Source organism: Periplaneta americana, chromosome 10 (assembly GCF_040183065.1).
Source record: "Periplaneta americana isolate PAMFEO1 chromosome 10, P.americana_PAMFEO1_priV1, whole genome shotgun sequence".
Lineage (NCBI taxonomy): Eukaryota > Metazoa > Arthropoda > Insecta > Blattodea > Blattidae > Periplaneta > Periplaneta americana.
The window spans coordinates 163,373,616-163,400,948 of NC_091126.1; the positions used below are offsets into that span (position 1 = coordinate 163,373,616).

The 27,333-nt window shown below is 37.1% G+C and overlaps 1 protein-coding gene across 5 annotated transcripts in view; it reads right to left on the bottom strand.

The window, feature by feature from the left end:
• Window positions 1-27,333, bottom strand: part of CRMP (Collapsin Response Mediator Protein) — a 747,709-nt gene that overhangs the window by 164,239 nt on the left and 556,137 nt on the right. For 4 of the 5 annotated variants that reach the window (XM_069838352.1, XM_069838349.1, XM_069838350.1 and 1 more), the window contains exon 5: window positions 8,195-8,289. In XM_069838352.1, coding sequence (XP_069694453.1) covers window positions 8,195-8,289 — 95 coding nt within the window. Of the gene's footprint in view, window positions 1-8,194; window positions 8,290-10,368; window positions 10,503-27,333 lie in introns of those variants that run through there. The other variant, XM_069838351.1, reaches the window with a different exon arrangement.

Below are 27,333 nucleotides of genomic sequence, written 5' to 3' on the forward strand. Positions count from 1 at the left end.
GGACAGAGTATTTAACGTAAAGTATAAGGGTGACAAAGGGGTAAACGAGTAAAAGGGACAGTTTGAAAAAGCTAAAGAATGAGGAATGGGAGAAGAAATAGGTTTTTTATTCGGTTATTTAACGACGCTGTATCAACCACGAGGTTATTTAGCGTTGATGAGATTGGTGATAGCGAGGTGGTATTTGGCGAGATGAGGCCGAGGATTCGCCGTAGATTACCTGGCATTCACCTTAAGGTTGGGGAAAAAACCCAACCAGGTAATCAGCCCAAGCGGGGATCGAACCCGCGCCCGAGCGCAACTTCAGACTGGAAGGCAAGCGCCTTAACCGACTGAGCCACACCGGTGGCTGCAGAAATAGATTTTAGAAGGACAAAGGTAAGTATGTTGATAGGAGCGTCTTAGGTGCAGTCCATACACAGAGTGTTCCAGGAGGAATGTAAAATACTGTACTTGAGGATAATGTGGTTCGGGTTAACCTGCATCGATTTAACCCATGTCCAAAATCTGACGGATAAGGGAATATTCATGGGTGGACTTTTAAATAGAGACAGACATTATACACGCATTTCTACATTTTAGAACAATCTGATATGATACATTATTGAAACTACTTTACTCTGGTGCTGTTGTAATAAATTTGTTTCACATTAAGCAAAATTTTAAGGGGAAAAATTGTGACGGTGTCGGGTGTAGTTCCTGGGTAGCTCAGTCGGTAGAGCGTTCGTGCGCTAACCGAAAGGTCCCGGGATCGATACCCGGCCCCAGAACAATTTTTTTCCTTGAAATTATTCAAGTCTGCTTCACAGGGAGCCATATCTGAAAACCATATTTGTATAATATATACGTCATTGTAGGTACGTTAACAGAAAGCCACAATTCAAGTCACACAGAGTGTGTGTGCACTCAAAGTTAAGTTTCTGGCGCCTTGTCAGCCCACTTGAGTTCTGTGGATATAAAAGGAAAAATTGGGACGGTGTAGGGTGTAGTTCCTGGGTAGCTCAGGCGGTAGAGCATTCGTGCGCAAAGTGAAAGATCCCGGGATCCATACCCGACCCCGGAAAATTTTTTCCCTTGAAATTATTCAAAATCTTAGCAGTTAATAAAATAAAATAAAATAATTACGGAAGACAAATTACTGAGGTTAACGTCATGGGTTCCATAAATATCCACAGCTACAGGAGAAGTGTATTTATCATGTTCATATTTATGTAACCGCTGACCTTCACACTAGAGCCCAGGAAGCATCCGCGGTAAGGATTTTTTTTCCCCTTTTTATCAGATGGATAAGCACAGAAAATATAGTATATATACAGAATACTTACAAATTCTAACAGTACAGTCTATATGACAGTACCAGAGTACTACAGTACAGTTACATTTTCCCACAATTTTAGATACAACAGGGTAACAATAATGGAGTACAGCAGACTTACTGGTATGGGAAATTTCAATTTACACAGACTGCGTTGCGGTGTCCAGACGGTGCCGTGTGCAATAAGAGATATTTAAAATAAAGGAAGAAGTACAAATAGCACAACAATGAAGAGAGAACATGAAAGGAGGGAAAGTATAGGGAGAAAAAAAAAGATCACTGGGCCAAACGAGGAAATAGATTCGAAGGAGAGGCTAAAGTAGAGAAAGAAAAAGTACGGTGGATAGAGTAACAAAGCTATGCATATTGATGGAGATGATGATGTCGAAGAAAAAAAAATAACACGGAGGCTAAAGTAAATGTGAAGATGAAGGGAAATGGGAAGACCAATAAAATTTGGCCAAGTCAGGATATATCAATAGGAAAAAGCAACAATTCGAAAAATATGAGTGCGGGAAAGAAAAAAACGGAGTAGGTCTAGTATAAAAGAGCAAAATATGTATGACGGAATCGAAGACAATATAACAAAGATGTAGAGATCTAAACGGGAGAATGACGATGGGTAGTAAAATACTGTACGAGAGGCAAAGATAAAAAAAAAATATGTATTACTGTCTGAAGTCCATCATTCTTGTTGATGGACAGTGACTATTCAGCCGTTTTCTACCACCATTCATGTAACTATGTCTTGTAAAAAATGGAATTTTAATTGAATGTCATATACGGAAACATCGTAAATAACATACTTTATGAGACACCTCTACACCCAGAGATATAAGACCACACTGAAGTACCAGATGCGGCTAACCACAAGAAAGACAAGGCGAGAGATTGTAACTAAAGACTTGAAGATCGAAAAGAGATAAAAAAAAACCAATGCACTCACCTGCCTGTCTTTCATTTCTGCACCTTTAACTTCATAATTATACAAGGTATCGTTAGCTCTCTAAAACATAGTTAAGTTTAGTTTTATGAGTGAAATCTATATTTTTCCAATGCGCGTCTACTGATAAATAATTCGTGAGTCCACAACAGTGATATTTTATCAACAATTGCTGCATAACACTTGTTATGCAGGTTTATAAAAACAATTACTTACTTACAAATGACTTTTAAGAAACCCGGAGGTTCATTGCCGCCCTCACATAAGCCCGCCATCGGTCCCTAGCCTGAGCAAGATTGTTCCAGTCCCTACGATCATATCCCAGCTCCCTCAAATCTATTTTAATATTATCCTCCCATCTACGCCTTGGCCTGTCCAAAGGTCTTTTCCCCTCAGGTCTTCCAACTAACGCTGTATAAGCATTTCTAGAATAATCCATAAGTGCTACATGCCCTACCCATCTCAAACGTCTGGATTTAATGTTCCTAATTATGTTAGGTGAAGAATAGCCTACAGTGCGTGCAGTTATGCGTTGTGAAACTTCCTCCATTCTCCTATAACAGCGGTCATCAGCACAGAGCACCCTGGGACTAGCGTCTCTTACCCTCGGAGAACACACTGCACTAAGGTGCATTCGTAGCTGTTAGCGGGTATGCTCTCTACCTCTTCCTGCTGCACGACGGGGCACACGGGACGGCTCCGCTTACCCTTTACCCATTTCAGAGAGTGCTGACAACCACTGTCCTATAACATCATCATCCTTAGTCCCAGATATTTTCCTAAGCACCTTATTCTCGAACACCCTTAACCTCTGTTCCTCTCTCAAAGTGAGAGTCCAAGTTTCACAACCATATACAGGGACATCACTTTATTTTTACCAACATTTTTAACATTAACCTGGCTATACTCGGAAACACTGTTGCCCCCTTCCATTACAGGAGTTTGATGTTACTAGTGCAATATGTAAACAAATCATTTTACTAGGTATAGGAGGAGAGAAAAGTAGTGTATCCATTTATGTTGTAGGGAAATACGATATTACGATTTTCAGTTTGATCATCACTTTTACGGAATTTATCAAAATACAGTAGAGTAGTAACATTTTTTTTCAAAACCTCAAATTTTCAGGCGGCTATGTTCGTTATGTAATGTCTACTATATTTAGCCTATTAATTATTGATGTTATCATACAATATAGAGAGTGCATTTAAATTGAGGGGGTCATAAGTAAAGGGCTGTAAGTGCACTTAAGTTACTTTTGAGAAAATGGGGTTTAAATATTTAAGCTTTCGTAAAATCGGTGAAATTTTTTTATTTAAATTTTAATGTGTGATGCGATTAAAATATCCCTTTGCCACTAAAATTTTAGATACTTTTGCTTACACTGGATGCACTTAACTCATGTTATTACAAATGTCACTAGCATTCCTTTGCTTCTAGCCACCTCAATTCAAAAAAAGCTAATCTGGATTTTTAAACAAGTTGCTGAAAATGGTTGCCGTTCATTACAATGCAGGCTTCAATTCAGTACGCATATTATTAAAAACATTTTGAAGCATATTCTCTGAAATTGAATTTATCGTTTCTTGAATATAATTTTTTAGTACGATTATTAATATATGTTCTTTCTTCTATGGAAAACGCAATCATATTTATGAAAAACACTATACACTGCAGTGTTTACTTCACTGCTTGAAGACTTCGAATGCAACAGCGGCCGTAAGTTTGTGTGTCTGACGGGAGCAAGGACATTAGTGAAGGGGTGAGAGTGAAGTACATTCAGAAATGCAGGTACAATAAAAATGCAAGTAAAAATAAAATGATGTCCCTGTAGAACAACCGGTAATATAACTGTTTTGTAAATTCTAACTTTCAGCTTTCTCGAGAGCAGACTGGGTGATAAAAGCTTCTCAACCGAATGATGACAGGCATTTCCCATTTATTCTGCGCTTAATTTCCTCCCGAGTGTCATTTATATTTGTTACTGTTGGTCCAATTTACTTGGACCTTTCCACCTCTTCAAAGGATAAATTTCCAATTTTTTATATTTCCATTTCTTACTGTATTATGGTCAGGAGACAATCATATACTTCGTTCTTTCGGGGTTTACTTTCAAACCTATCTCGTTATAAAAAGAAGAAGGAAGTTATATTGCTCTCCTGTACAATTTACTCAAATGGAGTTACGCCGATTCAGAAGTGAGCCAACGATGTGGAATGAAAGAGTGATGTACTCATATTATTATGAGTAAGTCCATTTACAGTTTCAATACCTATATACACATAAATAATTTATCATAATCATCATCCAAACTTTAGTGATGCCCCACTTCGATTATTGCGATTCTTTATTCACGAATCTAAATACCGATCTTGCCCATAGACTACAGCGTGTTCACAATATCTGCGTTCGTTTCGTTTGTAACATTAGAAAATTCGATCATGTAACACCGTCACTAGAATTGTTGTCTTGGAGTCCACTTAAAGAAAGAAGATTCTTCAACTCTCTCTTATTACTATTTAAAATCATCCACACCTCCACACCCTCTTACCTAGCATCTCGTTTTGTTTACCTTTCACTACATCGAACCCGGAACATGTACCTTCTCTCTATTCCTCTGCACAGAACATCCTTCTACTCATCATCTTTCAGCATATCTATTCCACGCCTCTGGAATTCTCTCCCTGACCACGTCAGAGACTGTCGGACAATATCAAAATTCAAATTTAAATTAAAAAATCACATTCTAGTTCGTGGAATTGTTTGTTGAACACATGTCGGGTTGCGCAACTTCACCTTAACCCATGACATATAGTAAATATTGTAACTATGCTGTTGTAAAATTGAAAATTAATATGTAATGTATTTATTATTATTATTATTATTGCTATTATTATTATTATTATTATTATTATTATTATTATTGTCAGTTATCAATAACATCATTGCTATCTCTGTTTTCTTTCTTTTCGTTGTATTAGCTCGATGAGAGCACTATAATATACTTTTGACTCTGTTGACCCTCTACAGGGCTTTAACTTAAGTTGTATCATTTTCATCAGTGTTTGTATTTCTTTTTTGTATTTATATGTGCTATCTGGTAGGATGGAAGAGAATGCCTTATGGCCTTAATCCTGTCAGATTAAATAAATTATTATTATTATTATTATTATTATTATTATTATCATTATCAATACCACACAGGGTAGAAAAGTTATTGACAATTACCTGAATTAGAACTGTAATAAGAAGAGGACTACAGCCACTTTGGAATTACACTAGTTAATGCAGATAGTTCAAGTTTCCATTTTGGAAAACGTATTATGTATCTTTTACGTGTTAAATTTTAAGTTACCTTGTTAACATGTTTCGGCCTGCTATTGGCCATCATCAGAACTGGTTGTTGCTGGTCTTGGCGCCTTTTGTTTCATTTTCTGTGGGGGTGAATTTGTGTAATGTAATGTGGAGTCAAAGAGTGTGTGTGTTCTGAAATTGAGTTGTGTGTTGAGAATTTCATTTGGATGTGTTTCTGTGTGTTTTATATTCTTTGACTCCACATTACAGTAAAAAATTTAGAGGTATATTTGGATTCAAATTTAAATTTTCAAAGTCAAGTGACCTACATATGTAAGAAAACTTTTTCCATAATTCATTCCCTCAGACACTTAACCAATGTTTTACCTCTCAGCCTTAAAAAGAACCTGATCCAAACTTTAGTGATGCCCCACTTCGATTATTGCGATTCTCTATTCACGAATCTAAATACTGATCTTGCCCATAGACTACAGCGTGTTCACAATATCTGCGTTCGTTTCGTTTGTAACATTAGACAATTCGATCATGTAACACAGTCACTAGAATTGTTGTCTTGGAGTCCACTTAAAGAAAGAAGATTCTTCAACTCTTTCTTATTACTATTTAAAATCATTCACACCTCCACACCCTCTCACCTAGCATCTCGTTTTGTTTACCTTTCACTACCTCGAACCCGGAACATGTACATTCTCTCTATTCCTCTGCACAGAACATCCTTATAATCATCATCTTTCAGCATATCTATTCCACGCCTCTGGAACTCTCTCCCTGACCATGTCAGACTGTCGGACAATATCAAAATTCAAATTTAAATTAAAAAATCACATTCTAGTTCATGGAATTGCTTGTTGAACACCTGTCAGGTTGCGCAACTTCGGCTTAACCCATGACATATTAAATATTGTAACTATGCTGTTGTAAAATTGACAATTAATTTATGTAATGCATTTATCATTATTATTATTATTATTATTATTATTATTATTATTATTATTATTATTATTATCATTATCATTATTATTATCATCAGTATCATCATTTCTATCTGTTTTTTTTTCTTGTATTAGCTCGATGAGAACTCTATAGTGTTCTTTTGACTCTGTTGACCCTCTATAGGGTTTTAATTTAATTTGTACTATTTTCATAAGCGTCTGTATTTCTTTTTTGTACTTATATGTGCTATCTGGTAGAATGGAAAAGAAGGCCTTATGGCCTTAATCCTGTCAGATTAAATAAATAAATAAATAAATAAATAAATAAATAAAAATAAAATTATACTACACAAACATGACCCCACAGGAAAGAAAACAAAAGACGTCAAGACTAGCAACAACCAGTTCTGATGATGGTCAATAGCAGGCCGAAACATGTTAACAAGATAACTTAAAATTTCACACGTGAAAGACATATAATACGTTTTCCAAAGTGATATAGCGTTAAAACTTGTGTAATCAAGATATATCAAGTTTCCAATTCATGAGTGGAATTTAAAAGGGGGAAAAAATCCATTACAGTAAAAAATTGGAAAGCAAGCTTTTCCTGGTCTCTTTTCCTTGGCACTCACATATGCATGCGCAAAACTATATACGCACTGGGCAATTGTTATTTTTGCTGCGCTTTTCCAATCAAAGAAACAGGTGCATGTGCTAAAGGACGAATTTAATAAGTAGGTATATGCACTTCGTAGACAATAAAAACATAAGAGAAATAAGTAACGCCAGTGTTAAAAGAACTGTCTTCTACTCAAGTTGGCCAAGAATTTTATCCCGACAGCGAGATTTTTCTTTTTTACTGGTGTACACGCAATATTCAACCCTAAACATTATTCAAGTAAAACATTTTACTCAAATATTGAACGACACATTTCATTCGAAATATGCTCTTTTTTTTTTAAGGATTTTTTGTTAACTGAAGGGTCCAGGGAAAAAACCAGTCACTCTTTTTGTCGAGATAGAGTCTGAGGTGCTTTAGATTCTCTATGGAAAGGACTATCTTTTAGGAGGTATGAAACAGGAAAAGAAACAGATTATTCATGGGTTTTTTGCCTTCAAATTGTTGGCGTAAAAGAAAGCCAACTGTTTCAGCGAAAAAAAAAACAGGTTTCATCCTAGATCATATATGTAACAGATATATCGGGGGTATAGGCTTTAAGGTTAACAACTTTTGTCAGGTTTACTACGCTACCATCTAGTTGTTACATAAGGAGTCACGTCATAATACCCATTTAAATTGCAATAGCGACTGTGCTGCCATCTCGTGTTCGTTTATGGCGGACGGGTGGCGATCCTGGCGGTTGTTCTCTTCAAAGTGCTGCCGATTTTAACGTAGCGAGGAGTTATCTGTTACATATATGATCTAGGGTTTCATGGAAAAAGTGACTTACCTGTTCTTTTTCCCTGGACCCTTCAACTCAGAAACTAATCGACTCACCGAAATTAAACTTCACCACATGACTATCACACCGTGATTATATGTACAAAAAATCAGGGACGTACCGTAGCTTTAAAAGTGTAGAAAATAAAAATTTTACCTATTAACCACTTTGAAGAAACAAATGGACATTTACTGGTGTTCCACCATATTATTCATTCTCTCCTCTTAAGTGAAATAACTGTACTTACTTGATGACACCGTCTTCTATGTAGACATCACTATCTACCATTGCATCTTCATTCACCACTTTCCCATTCTTGATGAGTAGTCTGTTCTGTGCACTCTGTAATCAAAGAGAAATACCTCTCATACATCTTGGCCATCGTATTTAAACTTAAAAACTGTAATTAAGGGCCGGTTTCACGAAACACATTTAACTTTGTCACAGTCTTTTTTAATTGAGACCTAAAGGGACAATCCATTTCACCAACACAAATTGGGCTTTAAGCTGTCATTTAACTGCATTTAAATTCATTGGTCGATATTTGGTCATTTAAATAATTAATCCTGTATCAACGATGTTAATTTTCATCAAGGCGAGAAGAATGATTGACTTTATATTTGAAAATGATTTCTTACCAAGGTGGGGCGGGGATAATTTCCAAAAGAAGACTGTTTTTTAATACAATGAACGAAAATATTTGCAAGTGCGGGTTAGGGTATGCAATATATCAATACTGTATATTTTGAATAGTATTGATTTAGAATCTCCAACTGAAAGGTTAGTACTTTATAACTTTATTATTTAAATTATGTGTTCATTAAAGAAACGCTTGATTAATCTTCAGTTGTCTAAAATACAGCAACTAAAGTAATATGAATAACAAATTTATTATGTGGATCTAATATTACGAGGCGAGTCCATAAAGTAACTTTCCCTCTCGTTCCACAGCTAGCAAACCATATGTTGCGCAAAGCGTCTGCGTGTACGTGATAGAGTAATGTCCTGGCATGGCGCAAGCGCTAACGGAACTTCCCGAGTGCTCACGTAGCTGCGTTGCATTGGTTGAAGATGGACGTTCCTATTCCAGCTCCCGCCGAGTGTGAAGTGCGGTCCGGGGTCCAACGCCGAAAGTTACTCAGCGTTTGCTCATACTGGGTTGAGGGAAAACCCCGGAAAAACCTCAACCAGGTAACTTGTCCCGACCGGGAATCGAACCCTGGCCACCTGGTTTCGCGTCTAGACGCGCTAACCGTTACCCCACAGGTGTGGACCTTAAGACAAGATCTTAGAACCTAGAATTAAATTCATTTTGAATTTCCATTAATATTTGTACATAATCGTTTAAAATGGCTTCATCACGAGCAGTTTCTACCGCTCGAAAGTATACCTTCCCGAAACTGACTTACGAAAAGTAGTAAGTTTACGACTGAAATCCCGTAATTTATTCAACATATCAACACTGAGCTGGCCTTTTCCCTAAAGAGAGATATTTAAATTGTTGAAGATTAATATCTTTAGTATCTTTATGTCTGGACTCGTAATGACGCATTAGGTTATGTTTCTTTCTACCTTTCAAAATGTTGTGGCAGATAAAGCACAGAGTATTTACTCCAGCAGCTATGAATAAATAAGCATTTTCCAATGCAACATTGAAAGAATTTGCCTGATCACCACTTTTCCGTCTTTTAGATTCCTTCATACTGTACTGTAGCAGTATGTAAGCAACGTGAAACAGTTACTGAGAATGGGCCTACACACTGCACTCCACTAGATAACTGAGTGGTCGTTTCCCTCTCCTCTACCTATAGCAAGTCCATGAAATTCTGACGTAAACTTCCTCTCCGATTCGGCGAGCGGTAAACACAGCTCTCCCGCTCGGAAGGAGCGCGCGCGCTCGTTGAGCGCTGTTTGTGCAGGTATGGTCTAGTAGATAGTCACGAAGCTTGAGGTGATGTTTTGGATTTCTCGCGATACAATGCTCAAAGGGTTAGCAACAGAATACTAGTAACAATAGACTATAGTCTAGTATATACAGTCACGAAGCTTGAGTTGTGAGAGTGCTAGGAACAATTGACTGTGCCGGTACTATTTCGCATTGTCTGTAATGAGGCGATATTAGCGATCATAGCGGTTAGCAACTGTGTATGGATGCATATTTACTACGTATTGAGCTTCGTGACTATATATACTGGACTATGAATAGACTGTGCGATAGTAGTGGTCCTAGTGGCTAGCAACTAAAGTTCAACTGTCATTGGATGCATATTCTCTACGTATTGAGCTTCGTGACTATGTACTAAGACTGGTTTTAGGGTGGAATTTCATACAAATTTCAACAAGTTTAGTAGAAGTATATAATTCAGGAACATACTTGAAAAAAGAACCGTCAAGTCATTGGAACTTCAGTAGGCTACTTACTTGGAGGTTAGATGATCTAGTACTCGCCACCGAAGTATTATTTTTATCAACAGAAGAAGTCTCTATTACGAAGCCACTTTTACTACTAGTATCTTCAGACATAGTGGAGCTGGCAATTACAATAATAATCGAACACCATAAAGTAGTACACTTTGTAAATACACAATAGGAAGTTGTGAACGCAGCAGCAAATACAGTAATACACAAAGTGACACAAGATACACCTGCTGTGTCAACCAGTATGTTTCCGCAGTACCAAACTACAACATAGTGAACGCTAAACACTGCACACAGTAGACTCTACAGCACTGTCGACGCACAACATGCAAGGTATTCGGTAAAGCCGTGTGATCCGTCACAGCGCATGCGTATAGAAATCTTTCCCGTGACTGTATTAGTAGTTCGTAAAAACAGGATCCTGTTCCTACTACGGGCAGTATTTTTTAGTAATTGATAACAATTAACAATTACATAAGGATGTGATTCAACTGTAATTAACAACTGACTTTAATTATGATTAAATTAATTGCAATTAATGTAGGAAATAATTACTTTTAATTGATTAATTGCAATTGAATTTAATTTATTAATCCCCAAAAACTGCGCGTTACCCATGTTCCTTCACAGTGTCCCTACTTCGACCAAATTGACTAGAGGAATGAATTTTTATTTTATTTTAGTAGGTTATTTTACAACGCTTTATCAACATCTTAGGTTATTTAGCGTCTGAATGAGATGAAGGTGATAATGCCGGTGAAATGAGTCCGGGGTCCAACACCGAAAGTTACCCAGCATTTGCTCATATTGGGTCGAGGGAAAACCCCAGAAAAGACCTCAACCAGGTAAAGGCCGGTTCACAATAAACCGGGAACTGAAACGACAACAAGAACGAGAACGGAAATAATGTTAAAATGTATTTAAATGTGAGCATTCACAATACTTAATTGTGAATGCTCATATTTAAATAAATTTATTTTAACAATATTTCCGTTCTCGTTCTCGTTGCCGTTTTCATTCCCGGTTTATTGTGAACCAGCCTTCACTTGCCCCGACCGGGAATCGAACCCGGGCCACCTGGTTTCGCGGCTAGACGCGCTAACCGTAAAGGCTGGTCCACAGTAAACCGGGAACGGAAACGACAACGATAACGAGAACGAAAATAATGTTAAAATAAAGGCATTTAAATGTGAGCATTCACAATAGTTAATTGTGAATGCTCACATTTAAATATATTTATTTTAACAATATTTCCGTTCTCGTTCTAGTTCCCGGTTTATTGTGAACCAGCCTTAACTCTACAGGTGTGGACTAGAGCAATGAATTCTAGTAGGTTATTTTACGACGCTTTATCAACATCTTAGGTTATTTAGAGTCTGAATGAGATGAAGGTGATAATGCCGGTGAAATGAGTCCGGGGTCCAACACCGAAAATTACCCAGCATTTGTTCATATTGGGATCGAGGGAAAACCTCGGAAAAAAACTTCAAACAGGTAACTTGCCCCGACCGGGAATCGAACCTGGGCTACCTGTTTTCGCGGCTACATGCGCTAACCGTTACTCCACAGGTGTGGACTAGAGCAATGAATGATGAATCATTTGAAAGGGAAGGAATGTGTACAAACTAAATAAATAATGCCAGAAAAATCTTTAAAACTGTCAAAATGGCGGTCATGTCAAAATCACCTATGGTTTTCACACTGGCCGTCTAAAATATTTAATATCTCGTGAACTACTCAACATACACTAACGAACAGGTACTCCTTAAGAATGGTCCACAATAAACCAGAAACGTAAACGGAAGCGAGAACGGAAAAATTGTTAAAATAAATGTATTTAAATGTGAGCATTCATTTCACGTTCTCGTTCCCGGGCTCCGGCAAGATTCTTGTTAATTGTGAATACTCACATTTAAATACATTTTAACAATATATCCGTTCTCGTTGTAGTTTCCGTTACCGGTTTATTGTGAACAAGCCTTTAGGAGTCAGCTTTACAGGAAGCTAAACCTGGAAGCCAGATTTGCATAAAATACGCCTCTGTTCGTTAACATGAAACCACAATAGAAGTTGTACAGTATAGTGTACAAACAATGTTGGGTTCATTGACGTTTTGTCAACCCACTTGAGGTATATGAATATACAGGGAACAAGTGGCACGGAGACAGTTCCTGGATAACTCATTGGTATAACTTTGCCGCGTTTAGGCAAAGGTCCCGGGTTCGATACCCGGTTCTAGAACAATTTTTTTCCCTTTAAAATTATTCAAGTCAGTTTTACAGGAAGTTAAACCTGGAAGCCAGATCTGCACTCCTTAGAAAACTCTAACGATGATAACAACATGCAAAATAAAATCTTTTAAGAAATAATAAACCAAATTGAATAAATATATTACATAGAAATTGATCATACAGCTTCACCTTGCCGAGACTAACTGCCAAACAAAAGCAAGAAAACGAAACAAAGCTCCAGAAGAGGTTTGACAAGAGGCCGAAAAAAAAAATCGAAAATACACTATCTACCAAAAAGTAATTGGGCACCCAGGATTTTACGTGCTAGATGCCATGTTTCGACGGCTACTATGCAGTGGTATGCAGACAATAATGTTCACCGGTTGGACTGGCCTGCACGGAGTCCTGATCTCAATCACATTGAGCACCTTTGAGACGAATTGGACCGGCGATTGAGGTTTCGGGAAATTCGGCGAACTTCCATCGTCCAACTGAGTGTCATATTGCAAGAGGAATGGCAACGCATTCCAGTGGATATCCTACACAAACTAGTGGAGAACATGCCTGACAGGGTGGCTGCTGTTATAGCAACAAGAGGTGGTACCACGAGGTTCTAGAGGGGCAAAAACAGTGCCCAATTACTTTTTGGCAGATAGTGTAGATCGTCAATATTCAATTTGTCGGAATGATTTTTACGTAAAATTTGGGATTCTTTCGTAGATGCAACACCGGTGATTTTTTTTTATCTAGATCTGTATGCATACACCGTATTGTTATTTTTTTTTCATCGGTGATTATTACGATTTCACGTGAAACTGTGGAGTTGTTAAGGTGAATTCATTCTTATTTGTAACTTTTCTTTCCGAAGTTCGATTTTTACCATGACTAACAAAACAGTTCTTCCTGTAGACATGTTAATAAAATATGGATTTATAAGGCGCAGACGGGTTGAGACACAACGACGAAGTTTGGACTTCAGATATGACTAATGGAAATTTCTTCTTACTACTGTAGTCGCGAATGGCTACCACTCACGAACATGCTCGTCGTGTACTTCCCTTCCACGCAACTCATTATCGCAGGTGAAAGCTGCCAACGTTTGTCAGTATCCAGTTTTTTAAATTGGCTTACTTTACGACGCTTTATCAACTGAAATGGTTGTCTAGCGTCTAAATGAAATAAAGGTGATATTGCCAGCAAAATGAGTATAGGGTGCAGCACCGAAATTCACCCAGCATTTACTCGTAATGTGTTGAGAGAAAAGCCCGGAAAAATCTCAACCAGGATTAGTCTACAGTTAACCGATAGATCGTAGGCCTATATTGAAATTTCGTCGTTGCGTGTACTGAACTATACTTACCATCACAATATACTTGAAATTTATATCCCGTCGTCCCCTCCTTCAGCCCGATTGACATTTATCTTAGGTACTGAACTCGCAAAATGTTTGTCCCTTTAGCTACTGGGTTACAGGAATACTGTTCTCTCAAACTCCTCGAGGGACCCTCCCCTCCTACAACTCTACAGGGTGTTTCCGAGGTGGTGTTACAAACTTTCAGGGATGATGGCGAAGGGCACATGTATCAATTTTTTTGTGTGCCTCGTTTTATCGTGACAACGCTTTTTAGTTCTTTTAGCACTCTGATTATATTATTTATGTATTTGTTATATTAAGAATTTTAGATAAGGGCGCAAATAGCCATAGTAGCTGACGCGCCCTTCTTAAACCCTACTACTACTACTGTATCAATTTGTGATAAGGAACCCTGGTCCGGAAATGACCAAGTCGAAAGTTACAGGCAAGTGTGTATATGCGCACAATCAGTTCCTCTCTGGTGTCAAATAGGGTGGCGTACACATTATTCATATGACCCAAAAAAAATTAAGGAGTGTTAAGTCGGGCGATCGCTTTGGCCACGCAACAGGTTCCCCCTCTCCATTTCCACTACTCCCCGATGCGCTTCAAGCAGGGTTGCGTAACTCTTGAAACAAGCGTCAGGGGATACGGGTTATTCGATAAAAGCATTCCTTCCAGCAAGATTCTTCATTCCTCAGAGTTCATTATAGATGTCCTGAATATCTTGTTTTAATGTTGTGCATGTTGTTTGTCCATGCACAGTAGACCGACCCTTGTAGTTGATTTAAGAGCCTTTTTCACTCCAGAGCACGATAGACTGATAACCAAGACTTTCGTGGTTCGAATCCTGCCTGGGAAGGAAACTTTTTTGTTCCTTATTCAAATTTATTCCCAGTACTGAAAGATACTTGTACAGGTATGAACATATCATGCTCGTGGGTTTTAGTTCGAACTCAGGATTGAGATACAAATTAGATTTACTTCAAATGTTATTTTAAATGATCGTGCTTCGTTTAATTTAGGATGCTCCCTGTTATTATTATTAATTATTATTAGTATCATTAATTTATTATTAATTGTATTTTTTATTAATTTTCTTTATTATTGTCATTATTGAGTGTAATTAGTTACCACTGCCACCAGGTATATACCCATTTGCGATGTGAATAAATAAATAAATACCGTAAATAAATAAATAAATACATTACATACATATTATGTTATGTCATACAGAGAATAAAATTCATGAACGTGAAAAATGCTGCTTGAAAGCAACATTTTTTTTTTTTTTTTTTTTTTTTTGGAAAATATCATTCAAATTAATGCTCCGCCGTAAATGTTGTAACTAAAACCTCGGGCATCCCTCGTGTTTATCGTACGGCTCGTCCTCTCCCCACACGTTACCTGCACTTTGTTTACGATTTCACTGTGCCTAAACGAGACGCTCTACTGTACCTACAATTTACGAGTAGGCCTACTGCGTTGAAACAGACCAATCAGAGCATAATAAACAATGCCTGGCAACGCGAACATGTGGACTAGAAGCCAATAAAATCTCACCTCTTTAAATAACCAATTAACTTGATTCTGTTTGTGCGAGTAGTCACAAAAATAAACATACTGGCTACGTCTAACCTGAAAGCAATGTTTTGTGTCGGAAACCGTCAGCCCTATTAATGATACTACATAATATGTATATTATACAAAAATCCCAGCTTTAATAATAATTAAGGAGGGGATTTCTATGTAATTAAATATTCTTTTTGCGTGTGATAAAACACAATTAACAAAGTTAAAAATTCCGAACATGAAGTCTCAAATTTAAAACCCGAATTTTATTTCACATAAAAACTACATATTTTCACAAAAAAAAAAATATGTAAACACATATTTTTAGGAAATCTATTATAAACACATAAATCTTGGAGTTTTTTTACTTAAATAATTTTTTACAGGAACTTTTAAATATTTTAAAACTAAATCAATTATATCACTCAGAAGTACGTTATCTTTTTTAAGAATTCCCAGTTGCTTCGTGTTTCTAAGCGCTGTGTGGTGTATCCGTGATCCATTTTCGTAATAGAATCGCCTCAAGTTCTGAGAACTGCTAGGTAACAAATCAGTGTTATTATACAGGGACATCATTTTATTTTTACTTCAATTTTTATTGTACCCGAGTTTTTTTTAATGAACTTCACTCCCATTCCTTCTACTAATGGAATTCAACCGTCCTCCACACAGATCCAAGACCGCATATACAGTCATAGTAGCCTTACGGTCATAGTAAACAGTACGTTCCAAAAATATGTTCGCGGTTTCCAATGACGAAAGAGCTTTCAATTTTGCATGATTTTCGCACAGGTACTGTCGTCCATTTGCCTACGTCGCATTCCGGTTTTCCCAACCTATTCGCCTCTCTGTAAAGGCTAGTGGCTGGGCTGTCTTAGCTCTTTTCTGAAAACATTAATTTCTGTTAGGAATTGGACGTCTACGTAATATTATACCCATACAACTGTTTAAAATAGCTTAAATAAAAGGGCCTCGTTAAGTAATTAACTGTCACGTAATTTCCCCCCTTTCTACGATCCTGCAACATAACCACTTGGACGGACAGTAAATAGCATGTCTGAGTAATTTTATCTTTTTGGATCGAGCAGAAGTGAAGATTGAATTTACAGTACGCAAGGTACTCATTTACAGAGGAGGTACAGAATTATTTCAAAATGAGTTACTAGTACGAAGGACGAAACTGGTAATTGGAATTACACACATTAGAACTGAAGCTTGTATCGAAATGAACGGCCACCATTTTGAAAAATGTGTTTAAATATCCATATTATGATTATTTTTCAATTTAACTTCATTCTCTATATTGTGCGCTAATGTGCTGTAGACATTATAATATACAATGCAAAATGAATACGTCCCCATGGACAGCTCAGTTCGTGAGTAAAAACACTCATTGTTAATACTGTACTGTATTTTGATTAAACAAAAACCTAATGAAAATTATCAAACTCAGAAGCGTGATATTTTCTAGTTTACCTAAATGGATTAACTACTTTTCTTCTCTCCTATACCTAGTAAAATGATTTGTTTGTATATTACGCCAGTATCATCGAACTCCAGTCGTGGAAGGGGGGGGGGTAGCAACCGTTGATCCAAAGGTATAGCCAGGTTAATATTAGAAATGTTAGTAAAAATAAAATGATGACCCTGTGGAATAAATTAACATAGACAAAGAGGAGAGATCTTGTAACACATAAATAGGAATGTTTATTGTTGCTGAAGATGATTTCTTTTCATTCTTTGTTTGTGAAACACAACATATAAGAGCTCGGGTATGAACATTATTTAATTTAAACAAATCTCTCGCCTCTCGCTCATGTCTATCAAGTAAGGTAACATATATTGTTGTGATTCCCTGTTATCGGGCTTCGTTAATCATATCCTTCAAGATATACTGAAAGATGGTTATTTAAAAATGATCTGGCTTTCCTATTAGCAAATTTAAGCTTTTTGTGTGACATAAAAAAACTCGAAACATCCAAAAACCTGTTGTCTGAAACAGGGAGGTGCGTGCCGTGCAAATTAAACTAGACTCGCTACCAGGTTCAGAAGCACAATTACTAAGGGACAAATTCCAGAATGTGTTTGGGAAGAACAGTGGATATAAAAAAATGTGTAAAGTTGCTCAAGCATTGGAGGATGTGCCTGTAGGTGAAATTGACGGTGTATGTGTTTGTGACATTCCTCTCTTTAAATATGCACGTCTGACGTTCTGTGTTGTGGAAAGATCGTTTTCACAGTATAAGTCGTTGTTCAGAGATAATCGGAATGCATTTGTGATGGAGAATTTGGAGATGACCTTTGTTGTTCACTGCAATTCTATGCCAACTACTAGCTGTGGTTGGTGAGTACCTAGTAACATTTTTTTTCAAGCTAAGTAACGTATTTTTGCCATATTAAAAAAATACTTTTTTATTTTTAGCAAATATTTTCGTACTTTTTAACACATAAAAATAAATATATTTAAATTTTTTTAGCACATAAAAATCCACTCCCTAATAATAATGATGCTTGATGACACTCCTTGAAAGTTATCTAAATGGTTAATTGTCTATGTCTGTTAGCTCAGGTGTCTGGGAATCTACTTCCCAAGCCGCACAATTTGTCATCCTCGATGTGCTAGTGGGTACCATCCTTTCCAATGGACCCGAGCTTCAAACCCGGCCAGTCCTTGATAGAGGGCTACAGAAAATTTTGCCGGCCAGATCTCGTCGACGTCAAAATTGCGTACCAGGATATTGGGCCCATGTAAGTGCCCTAACTGCGCGTGGGCATGTCCCATCCGCACCCGTAATCTACACCACATCTCACAATTTGGCTTGTGTTTCACCAACATATCACATTTCAACATTGCGACTTCCTCTTGTTAGTAAGTCGCTACAAGTCCAATTTTTATCGGCGCTGGTATCAATGAACTTCTCAGAATTTGTTTCCCCGCCGGGGTTTGGCTCTTGCCCATTAGTACAATTTTAAGCACATACATTTGTGACAACTGCTGAGACTCTCACACCAGCACGTTAGGGCTATAATACAAGTAAATATACCTGCAATTTGTACAAATTATGAGTATTCTATTCCACAAAGTATGGAGTATAGGCCTAATTATACTTCATTACTCCATACTTACAAATTAGAAGACGTGAAATTACCACTCTTCCGTTCCACAAAATTGTCGTTAATATTAGCAGTATTAGTTCATATATGTACAATTGTACAGTTTTCTCTAACCAATGAACGGAAACTAAGATCACTAATACAAAACTAACTTTAAACTTTTTTTATTTTGTTGTTAAACGACGCTGTATCAACTACGAGGTTATTTAGCGCCGATGAGATTGGTGATGGTGAGATATTTGTCGAGATGAGGCCGAGGACCCTCCATAGATTACCTGACATTTGCCTTACGGTTGGGGAAAACCTCGGAAAAAACCCAACCATGTAATCCGCCCAAGCGGGAATCGAACCCGCACCCGAGCACAACTCCGGAACGGTAGGCAAGCGCCTTAGCCGACAGAGCTACGCCGGTGGCTTTAAACAATTTTGTTAGTGTTATGTCAACGTATAATTTATTTTATGCTCGACCATGCCGAAATATAGTAATTATACACCTGGTAGCAGACCTTTAATGCATGTCATTAAAGTACACCTACTCATTAAAGGTCAGGTCTTTCAGCCAACGACGATTCAGGTTACAACTGTTCAGCCAATGACAGGTCAGCTTTCTACCGTTATAAAACCGCAAGTATCGATTATTCTCGGATATGCAATCGAAAGAGTATTAGCGAATAGTCACGGAGGCTGGAAATCCAATACTGTCACAGAAGGTTATGTTCTGTTACTATAATAATTAGCGTTAATTGTAAATAATATTCAAAAAATAAATTCAATTTGTCATCTCGTTTTTCAATGTCTAATTTCATTTCAATGTTATCTCTGTAGGTTCTCCATTCTGGTTGGATGATCGTCCACCTCTGCTTCGGCATGTGGGCCTGAAGCCAGCAGCCGGCTGGTCGGTCTAGGCCCTTCACGGGCTGTAGCGCCACGGATCATTATTATTAAGGTACTCTTTTATAGAATAGGTACAGAATTATTTCAACATAAGTTACTAGTACGAAGGACGAAACTGGTAATTGGAATTAGGTACAACAGTCTATAGAGCGATAATATGCACAAAAGAACTGAAGCCTGTATCGAAATGAACGGCCACCATTAAAAAAAATGTGTTTAAATATCCATATTATGATTATTTTTCAATTTAACTTCATTCTTCATATTGTACGCTAATGTGCTGTGGACAGTATATATACACTGCGTAATGAATACGTCCGAATGAATAGCTCAGTTTGTGATGAAAAAACTTATTGTTAATACAGTACTAATTTCGATTAAACAAAAACCTAAAGTCTGTGTGATGTATCTTGTCTCACTGTGAAACGAGAGAGAAAGTAGGTATGTCTTACATCGTCTATATTGTTATGGCGATGGGGGGAGTGGAGCGATGCCGTCCATCCATCCAGTGGCGGAAGGGACTAGTTGATACACTCTGTATCGCAAAATAAAATTACAAAATATCTCTCTTCGTACTGTGTAGTTCCGTCACTGAGCTTGTCTTTCAAGAAATTGAGTTCCGGTAGCCTGTACAATAACAAGGTTTTGAAAGGAATCCCGAAAATTTACAACCCTCCTATAATCTCCACCCTCATTTGAAGGGACTTGGTTTTATTGCTACTGAGACAAGATGAACCTTGCCAGGCATAATGAAAATGATCAAACTTAAAATCGCGATATTTCCTAGTTTACGTAAATGGATGAACTACTTTTCTTCCCTTCTATACCTAGTAAAGTGATTTGTTTGTATTTTACACCCGTGTATCATCGAACTCCAGTCGTGGAAGAGGGTAGCAAACTGTGTTTCCAGTTCTCAACCGTTAATCCAAAGGTATAGCCAGGTTAATATTAGAAATGTTAGCAAAATAAAATGCAGTCCCTGTATAATGTGTTACACATTACGTATATTTGCACGTTTCTCCTGTTTTGTCCTTCAATAGCACATCCATTTGCATGATCTCTCACTGAATGAAGCAGAAGTCACGGGCTTTTGGAGCCGGAAATGGAAGAAGCGACCAGAAAATAGAGAATACAATTATTGTGATGAAAACCAAACACACTGCTTAGCATAGTGAGGCAACTCTGGATTGAACATTAGGCACGATGGAGGAAACCATCAATCTTACAATGTCATTTCCTTTGGCAGAACCAAATAAGAACGTTTATTGGAAAAATCTTAATGCAGCTGGGAGATTATTAGGAGCATTTGAAGCAGGTGGCTTGTAATATTAACTGGACCGACACCGGAGTGGAGTCCGTACATGAAAAATTACATTCCGGTATAAAAGTCGCGAAATGTTTTCCGTTGTTAACGTTGTCTTTGTTCTTGATGACATTAATGCTTTTTTAGGCAGCTACTCCTAAAATTGATATTTTAACGCTTGGCAAGCAGTTAAACACCGACTATTGTAGGCAGCGCGCAGGACACTTTCAAAAGTGCTTTGACGCTAGTACGAAAACTACAGGGACATCATTTTATTCTTACTTCAATTTTTATTGTACCTGAGTTTTTGAATATACTTCACTCCCACCCCCTCTACTAGTAAACTTACAACCGTCCTCCACACAGAACCAAGACCGCGTATCCAGTCAAAGTCGCCTTACAGTTGTAGTAAGCAGTACTGAGTTAGTAAGTATAGTACGTTTCATAAATATGTTCAAGTTTTTCAGTGACGAAAGAGCTTTCAATATTGAATCATATTTTCGCACAGGTACTGTCGTCCATTTGCCTACGTCGCACCTCGGTTTTCCCCACCCGCTTCTGCTCGCCCCTCTGTAAAGACAAATGGCTGGCTGTCTTAGCTCTTTTCTGAAAACATTAATTGGACGTCTACGTAATATTATAAAACTGTTTAAAATAACTTAAATAAAAGGGCCTCGTTAAGTAATTAACTGTCATGAGATTTCCTCCCTTTCTACGACCCTGCGACAAAACCACTTGGACGGATAGTAGATAGCATGTCTGAGTAATTTTATCTTTTCGGATCGGGAAGAAGTGAAGACTGAATTTACAGTACCTAAGGTACTCTTTTATAGAGTAGGTACAGAATTATTTCAACATGAGTTACTGGTACGAAGGACGAAACTGGTAATTGGGATTAGGTACAATAGTCTATAGTGCGATAATATGCACAAAAGAACCGAAGCCTGTATCGAAATGAACGGCCACCATTTTAAAAAATGTGTTTAAATCATTTTATGAGTATTTATTAATTAAACTTCATTCTCTATATTGTACGCTAATGTGCTGTAGAAAGTATAATATACACTGCATAACAAATACGTCATAATGGCTAGCTCACTTCGTGAGTAAAAACACTTGTTAATACTGTACTGTATCTTGATTAAACAAAAACCTAATGAAAATTATGAAACTCAAAATCGCGATATTTCCTAGATTACGTAAATGGATGAACTACTTTTCTTCCCTCCTATACCCAGTAAAGTGATTTTTGTATTTTACGCCAGTATCATCGAACTCCAGTCGTGGAAGGGGGTAGCAAACGTATTTCCGGTTGTCAACCGTTAATTCAAAGGTATAACCAGGTTAATATTAAAAATGTTATTATAAATAAAACGATGTCCCTGTTCTCGCAAATTGCCAACTGTTTCCCCATCAGCTGTCACACGGGAGCAATCGCAACCGATCAATAAAACGATTCAAAGAATGGCCGGCCTGCGTTTAAAATTTAACAAAGACGAAAAATATACACAAATTAAATAAATTTCTTAAAAACAATTTTGTTATAATTATATGAAACAATTAAGACTTATGCAATTAAAACAGGGAGCGCCCGTGTTCTAAGGCTCTAACTCTTTTGTTTCAATGTGATAAAGTTTCACTATTATAATGAGGTGGACTACAACAGTGGAAAAGTGGCGGAATTGTCTCTATGCAAACATACACGAACGACACATACATCATGTTAAAAAACTTAATTTTAGCACTTTTATAGTGAGTAACTAACTACTTCTTCATACGATAAAATATCCTGGAATTATTGGTTCCTAGCAACTTCAAGTAGACCGATTTAAATTATGCTGACCATTGACGGGATCTAGAGTAGCAAGAGTTGAATTCTTATTCCTGATGCTGAACTCGGCCTTCGATTCGAATCCCGTTTGGGTACACTATCAGTTTTGTTGGTTCGTTTCCTATCTTTCGATCTACAAAATCAGTTCCATGAGCGTGACATTTTCAGTGTTCTATTTATTTTCGGGGGTCCTTTAGAACAGCGTTTAACAAACTATGGTCCGCGGACCACCTGTGGTCCTCGAGGTCTGCCCCTGTGGTCCTTAAAGAAGGACAGAAGAAAAAATAAAATTCAAACGAATTGCGTATCACACTATAGTTGAAAATCTCTGAGTTTGAAAATGATACATGTCAATTGCCTTTCACTTTTTCTCCCAGTATCTACTGACATTTTATTAAATTTACTACCCTACTCGTCTACCGACTTCCCACTCTACTCTCAGCAACAAAAGAGGGATTTAAAGCACTATGAACGTGGTGTTTCTCGCCATCTTTTCCCTGCACATCAGTTGATGACATGTGGCTAAGTACATTGGCATATCTTTCAGATGTATTCTCAAAACTAATCGAACTAAATTTCTGTCTACAAGGTAATTCTTTGACTGTTCTCAATGAGCATGAGAAAATATAGGGGTTCGAGAGAAAACTTGGTTTGTGGGTCAGTTGCGTAAAACGGAGGATTTGTCCACCATTTCCAGCTCTAGAATCTTTTATGGTTGAAAATTAGTTCGTTATTGGAAAATAATTATGCAGTGACATACTATGTTCGCATTTTGAAACTCTGAGGTCACAATTTGAAACTTTTTTTCCAAGTAAATATGATGAATTTTCATGGGTTCGTGATCCCTTTCATTGCGATATTGAAACTTTCATTGAGTGAAAGAGAACAGTTAATTGAACTCTCGAATGACACTGGACTTAAAATGAAATTCCAAGTGGAAGGTATGGTTAATTTGTGGACCTCGTCACAAGTGGAAAGAGAATACAGTGAACTGTACAATGGTGCTTTAGAGATTATAATTCAGTTTGCTTCTACGTATCTGTGTGAAAGGGTTTTCATCAGTAACTCTAATAAAAACAAAGTACCGAGATCGACTCAATGTATGTGACGATCTCCGACTTAAGTTTACCAGCATACATCCAAATATAGAACAATTGTACAAGAATCGGCAGGCTCATCCATCTCATTAATGTCAGTACCAACATTTATTTATTTTGTTTAGTTAATAAGTTAAAGATTATCCAAACTCTTGAATTATTAAAAAAGCAAAAATGAATTTTCTTCTAATAACATTAACTTAATTAGTTAATAATATAAAATTAATTGAATTAAATTAACTTTAATTAATTAAATACAAGTATACTGGTATTAAAATATGCTACAAAAATGATAAATTTTGTTTCGAAGGGAACAAGTGTAAGGTGGTCCGCGGAACTGTTCTGACTTAAAAAAGTGGTCCCCACTTCTAAAACGTTTGAGAAACGCTGCTTTAGAAGATCTTTTAAAGTAAAATACGCGTTTCCGCGCATCGAGTATGGGCACCGGTTTCAGGTTTCGTGGTGAAACGAAAGTGGCAGAATTTCAAATGTTTACTGTAGCAAGATTATGAACTACAGATGAACTGTTAATGTTATTAGTAGTTACGTCATTAATCAGTATAACTTATCTCCAGTTCAGAAAGAAAAATACGGTTTGATGAAGAAAACTCAAGTTGTTATTCGAAGAGACGAGAGAAGATTTGAAATGAACGATTACACACGCTAGTCCGGCTTATTACACCCTTAAATTTGAAACCCGATTACGATTGGGGGTGTAGTAAACTTAGCGATAAGAAGATAAGTGGTACATAGACAGGGGAGACAGATTTGAGGGAAAACTCATGAATCAACCCCGAGGCTAGGCGGACGGGCGCCACGTGTCTGCTAGGCCGCTGGCAAGCGAGGGTGCGGCCGCTGCCGAAGATCCAGACTCCAGCCAGACTTGTCGATCAATACCAAACGTACGCACTGCCACGGTCGTCTTCGCAGTCGTGTTGCAGGCGCTCCCCACCAGGGACGTCTTTAAAACCGAGCTACCAGTGTCGCAACTACTGCATGTACACTCTTGAGGCGGTTTTCTTTCTGTTTCATACCGGTATATACAGAGTCATCATTTTATTTTTACTAACATTTCTAATATTAACCTGGCTATACCTTTGGATCAACGATGAAGAACCGGAAACACCGTTTGCTACCCCCTTCCACGACTGGAGTTCGATGATACTGGCGTAATATAGTAGTAGTAGGTTTATTTTGCCTGGCAGAGTTAAGGCCATAAGGCCTTCTCTTCCACTCAACCAGGTTTCAATAATTCAAATACATGAGATACAAAATTTGATTGCAAAACAACACAAAAGAAAATAACTTAGAAATTACATAAAATATAGTAGGAAATTACAATAGACAAGATCAGTTACAAATACAAATACAAAAAAATCACTTCACTAGGTATAGGAGGGAAGAAAAGTAGTTCATCCATTTACGTAAACTATGAAATATCGCGATTTTGAGTTTGATAATTTTCATTGGGATTTTGTTTAATCAAAATACAGTACTGTATCAACAATGAGTGTTTTTACTCACGAACTGAGCTTTCCATGCGAACGTAGTGTATATTATACTGTCTACAGCATATTAGCGTACATCATAGATTTGTTTATTTTTATCACTACCCTAGCATTTGTTTCTTTGTTTGCCAACATTTCAAACTGCACTGGTCTGGCCGTCAAAAACCAGAAAATTACAAACCACTCCAGTCGATGCACATCACTTTCAAATATGACTCGCATTTTGGCATTCAAGAACAAGAATTAATAAAGATCACTGGTCATATATGAAGAGCACCATTCGGAAATCCTGAATGAGTTGAGGGATACACCATGTACACCAACGAGTTCACTTCTTTTACGCACACGTCTAATATAACATTAACTGAACCACCAAAACATTCAAATTTTGAAAATTGTACTTTCAATAATTGTTTCTTTTAAAATTATCCATGTTTGTTTTTTATTTCATCATCGTTAATTAAAACGTTTCTTGTTTATTTCATCATCCCTAATTAAAACTTTTCTAACACTTGTTTATATTATTTAGGTTATGTTTGTTATAGCTTCTGCTATATATTATGGATAGTCACGTAACAGAGATTGTTTAATACTAAGATTTATTGAAAATCATCTGTCAAGTGACGTTGATTACTGGGATCCGGATGATTGAAATGGAATGCAAATATTTTAATAAAAATGAAACTGAATCAACAAAGCCTTCTTGACTAGTAACAGTCCACAGAGTTCAATGATGATTCCATAGTTGGCACAACTGATACCGGTAACAAGAAAACATCATAAAACACTACTGCCATCTAGCGTAGTCTAATGTTGAGATGGTACAATAATACATTTGAAGACAGTTGTATTTTCGTAAGCCAATTAATATTTTATTGTACACTTTGTTACTTCTAATCTTTATATAGCCTACTTTCTTCTAATCGTGTAATAGTCAATTAAATCCCACTCGATTTTTGATTTTCTCTAGATAAAACAAAACTCTAGTGAGATTACTGTTGAAAAATAATCATAATATGGATATTTAAACACATTTTCGAAAATAGTGGCCGTTCATTTCTAATGTGCATATTATCGCACTATAGATTATTGTACGTAATTCCAATTACCAGGTTCGTACTTCGTATCAGTAACTTATGTTGAAATAATTCTGTACCTACTCTATAAAAGAGACCTTACGTACTGCAAATTCAATCTTCACTTCTGCCCGATCCGAAAAGATAAAATTACTCAGACATGCTACCTCCTGTCCGTCCAAGTGGTTACGTCGCAGCGTCGTAGAAAGGGAGAAAATCACGTGGCAGTTAATTACTTAACGAGGCCCTTTTATTTAAGTTATTTTAAACTATTGTATAATATTACGTAGACATTCAATTCCTAACAGTTCAGAAAAGAGCTACAACAGCCCAGCCACTAATCTTGATAGAGGGGCGAGCAGAAGCAGGTGGGGGAAATCGGGATGCGACGTAGGCAAACGGACAACAGTACCTGTGCGAAAATATGATTCTGCGACCGAGCACGAGCGCTGCTCATTCGGCCTCAAATTTTGTTAATACTACTGTATCTTCCTTTTATATTGCTTGTATTATTTTATTTGTATTTCTCTTTGTTTGTTTTGTAATTATATTTCTTTATTCTGTATATTTGAATTTAAATAAATAAATAAATAAATAAAATATTGAAAGCTCTTTCGCCACTGGAAAACGCGAACACTATTCTGGAACGTACTATAGTCACTAACTCAATAATGCGGTCTTGGTTCTGTGAGGAGGACAGATGGAACTTCATTAGCAGAAGGGGTGGGTACATTCAAAAACTCAGGTACAATAAAAATTGAAGTAAAAATTAAATGATGTCCCTGTACATTCTCTACTCTATGCCTTATCGTATCACAGATGTTCAGTTTCTAATCCTTCCCTGGTCCGTAAACTTGTGTTCCGCTACAAATCGCAGAAATTTATTTGATGATGTCATTTTAGCAAGCATTTCTTGCCGTTTTGTCATATCCCAGCTACATATTAAGCAATATCGGCAATTATTTAATAAAATATCACATTTATGTCC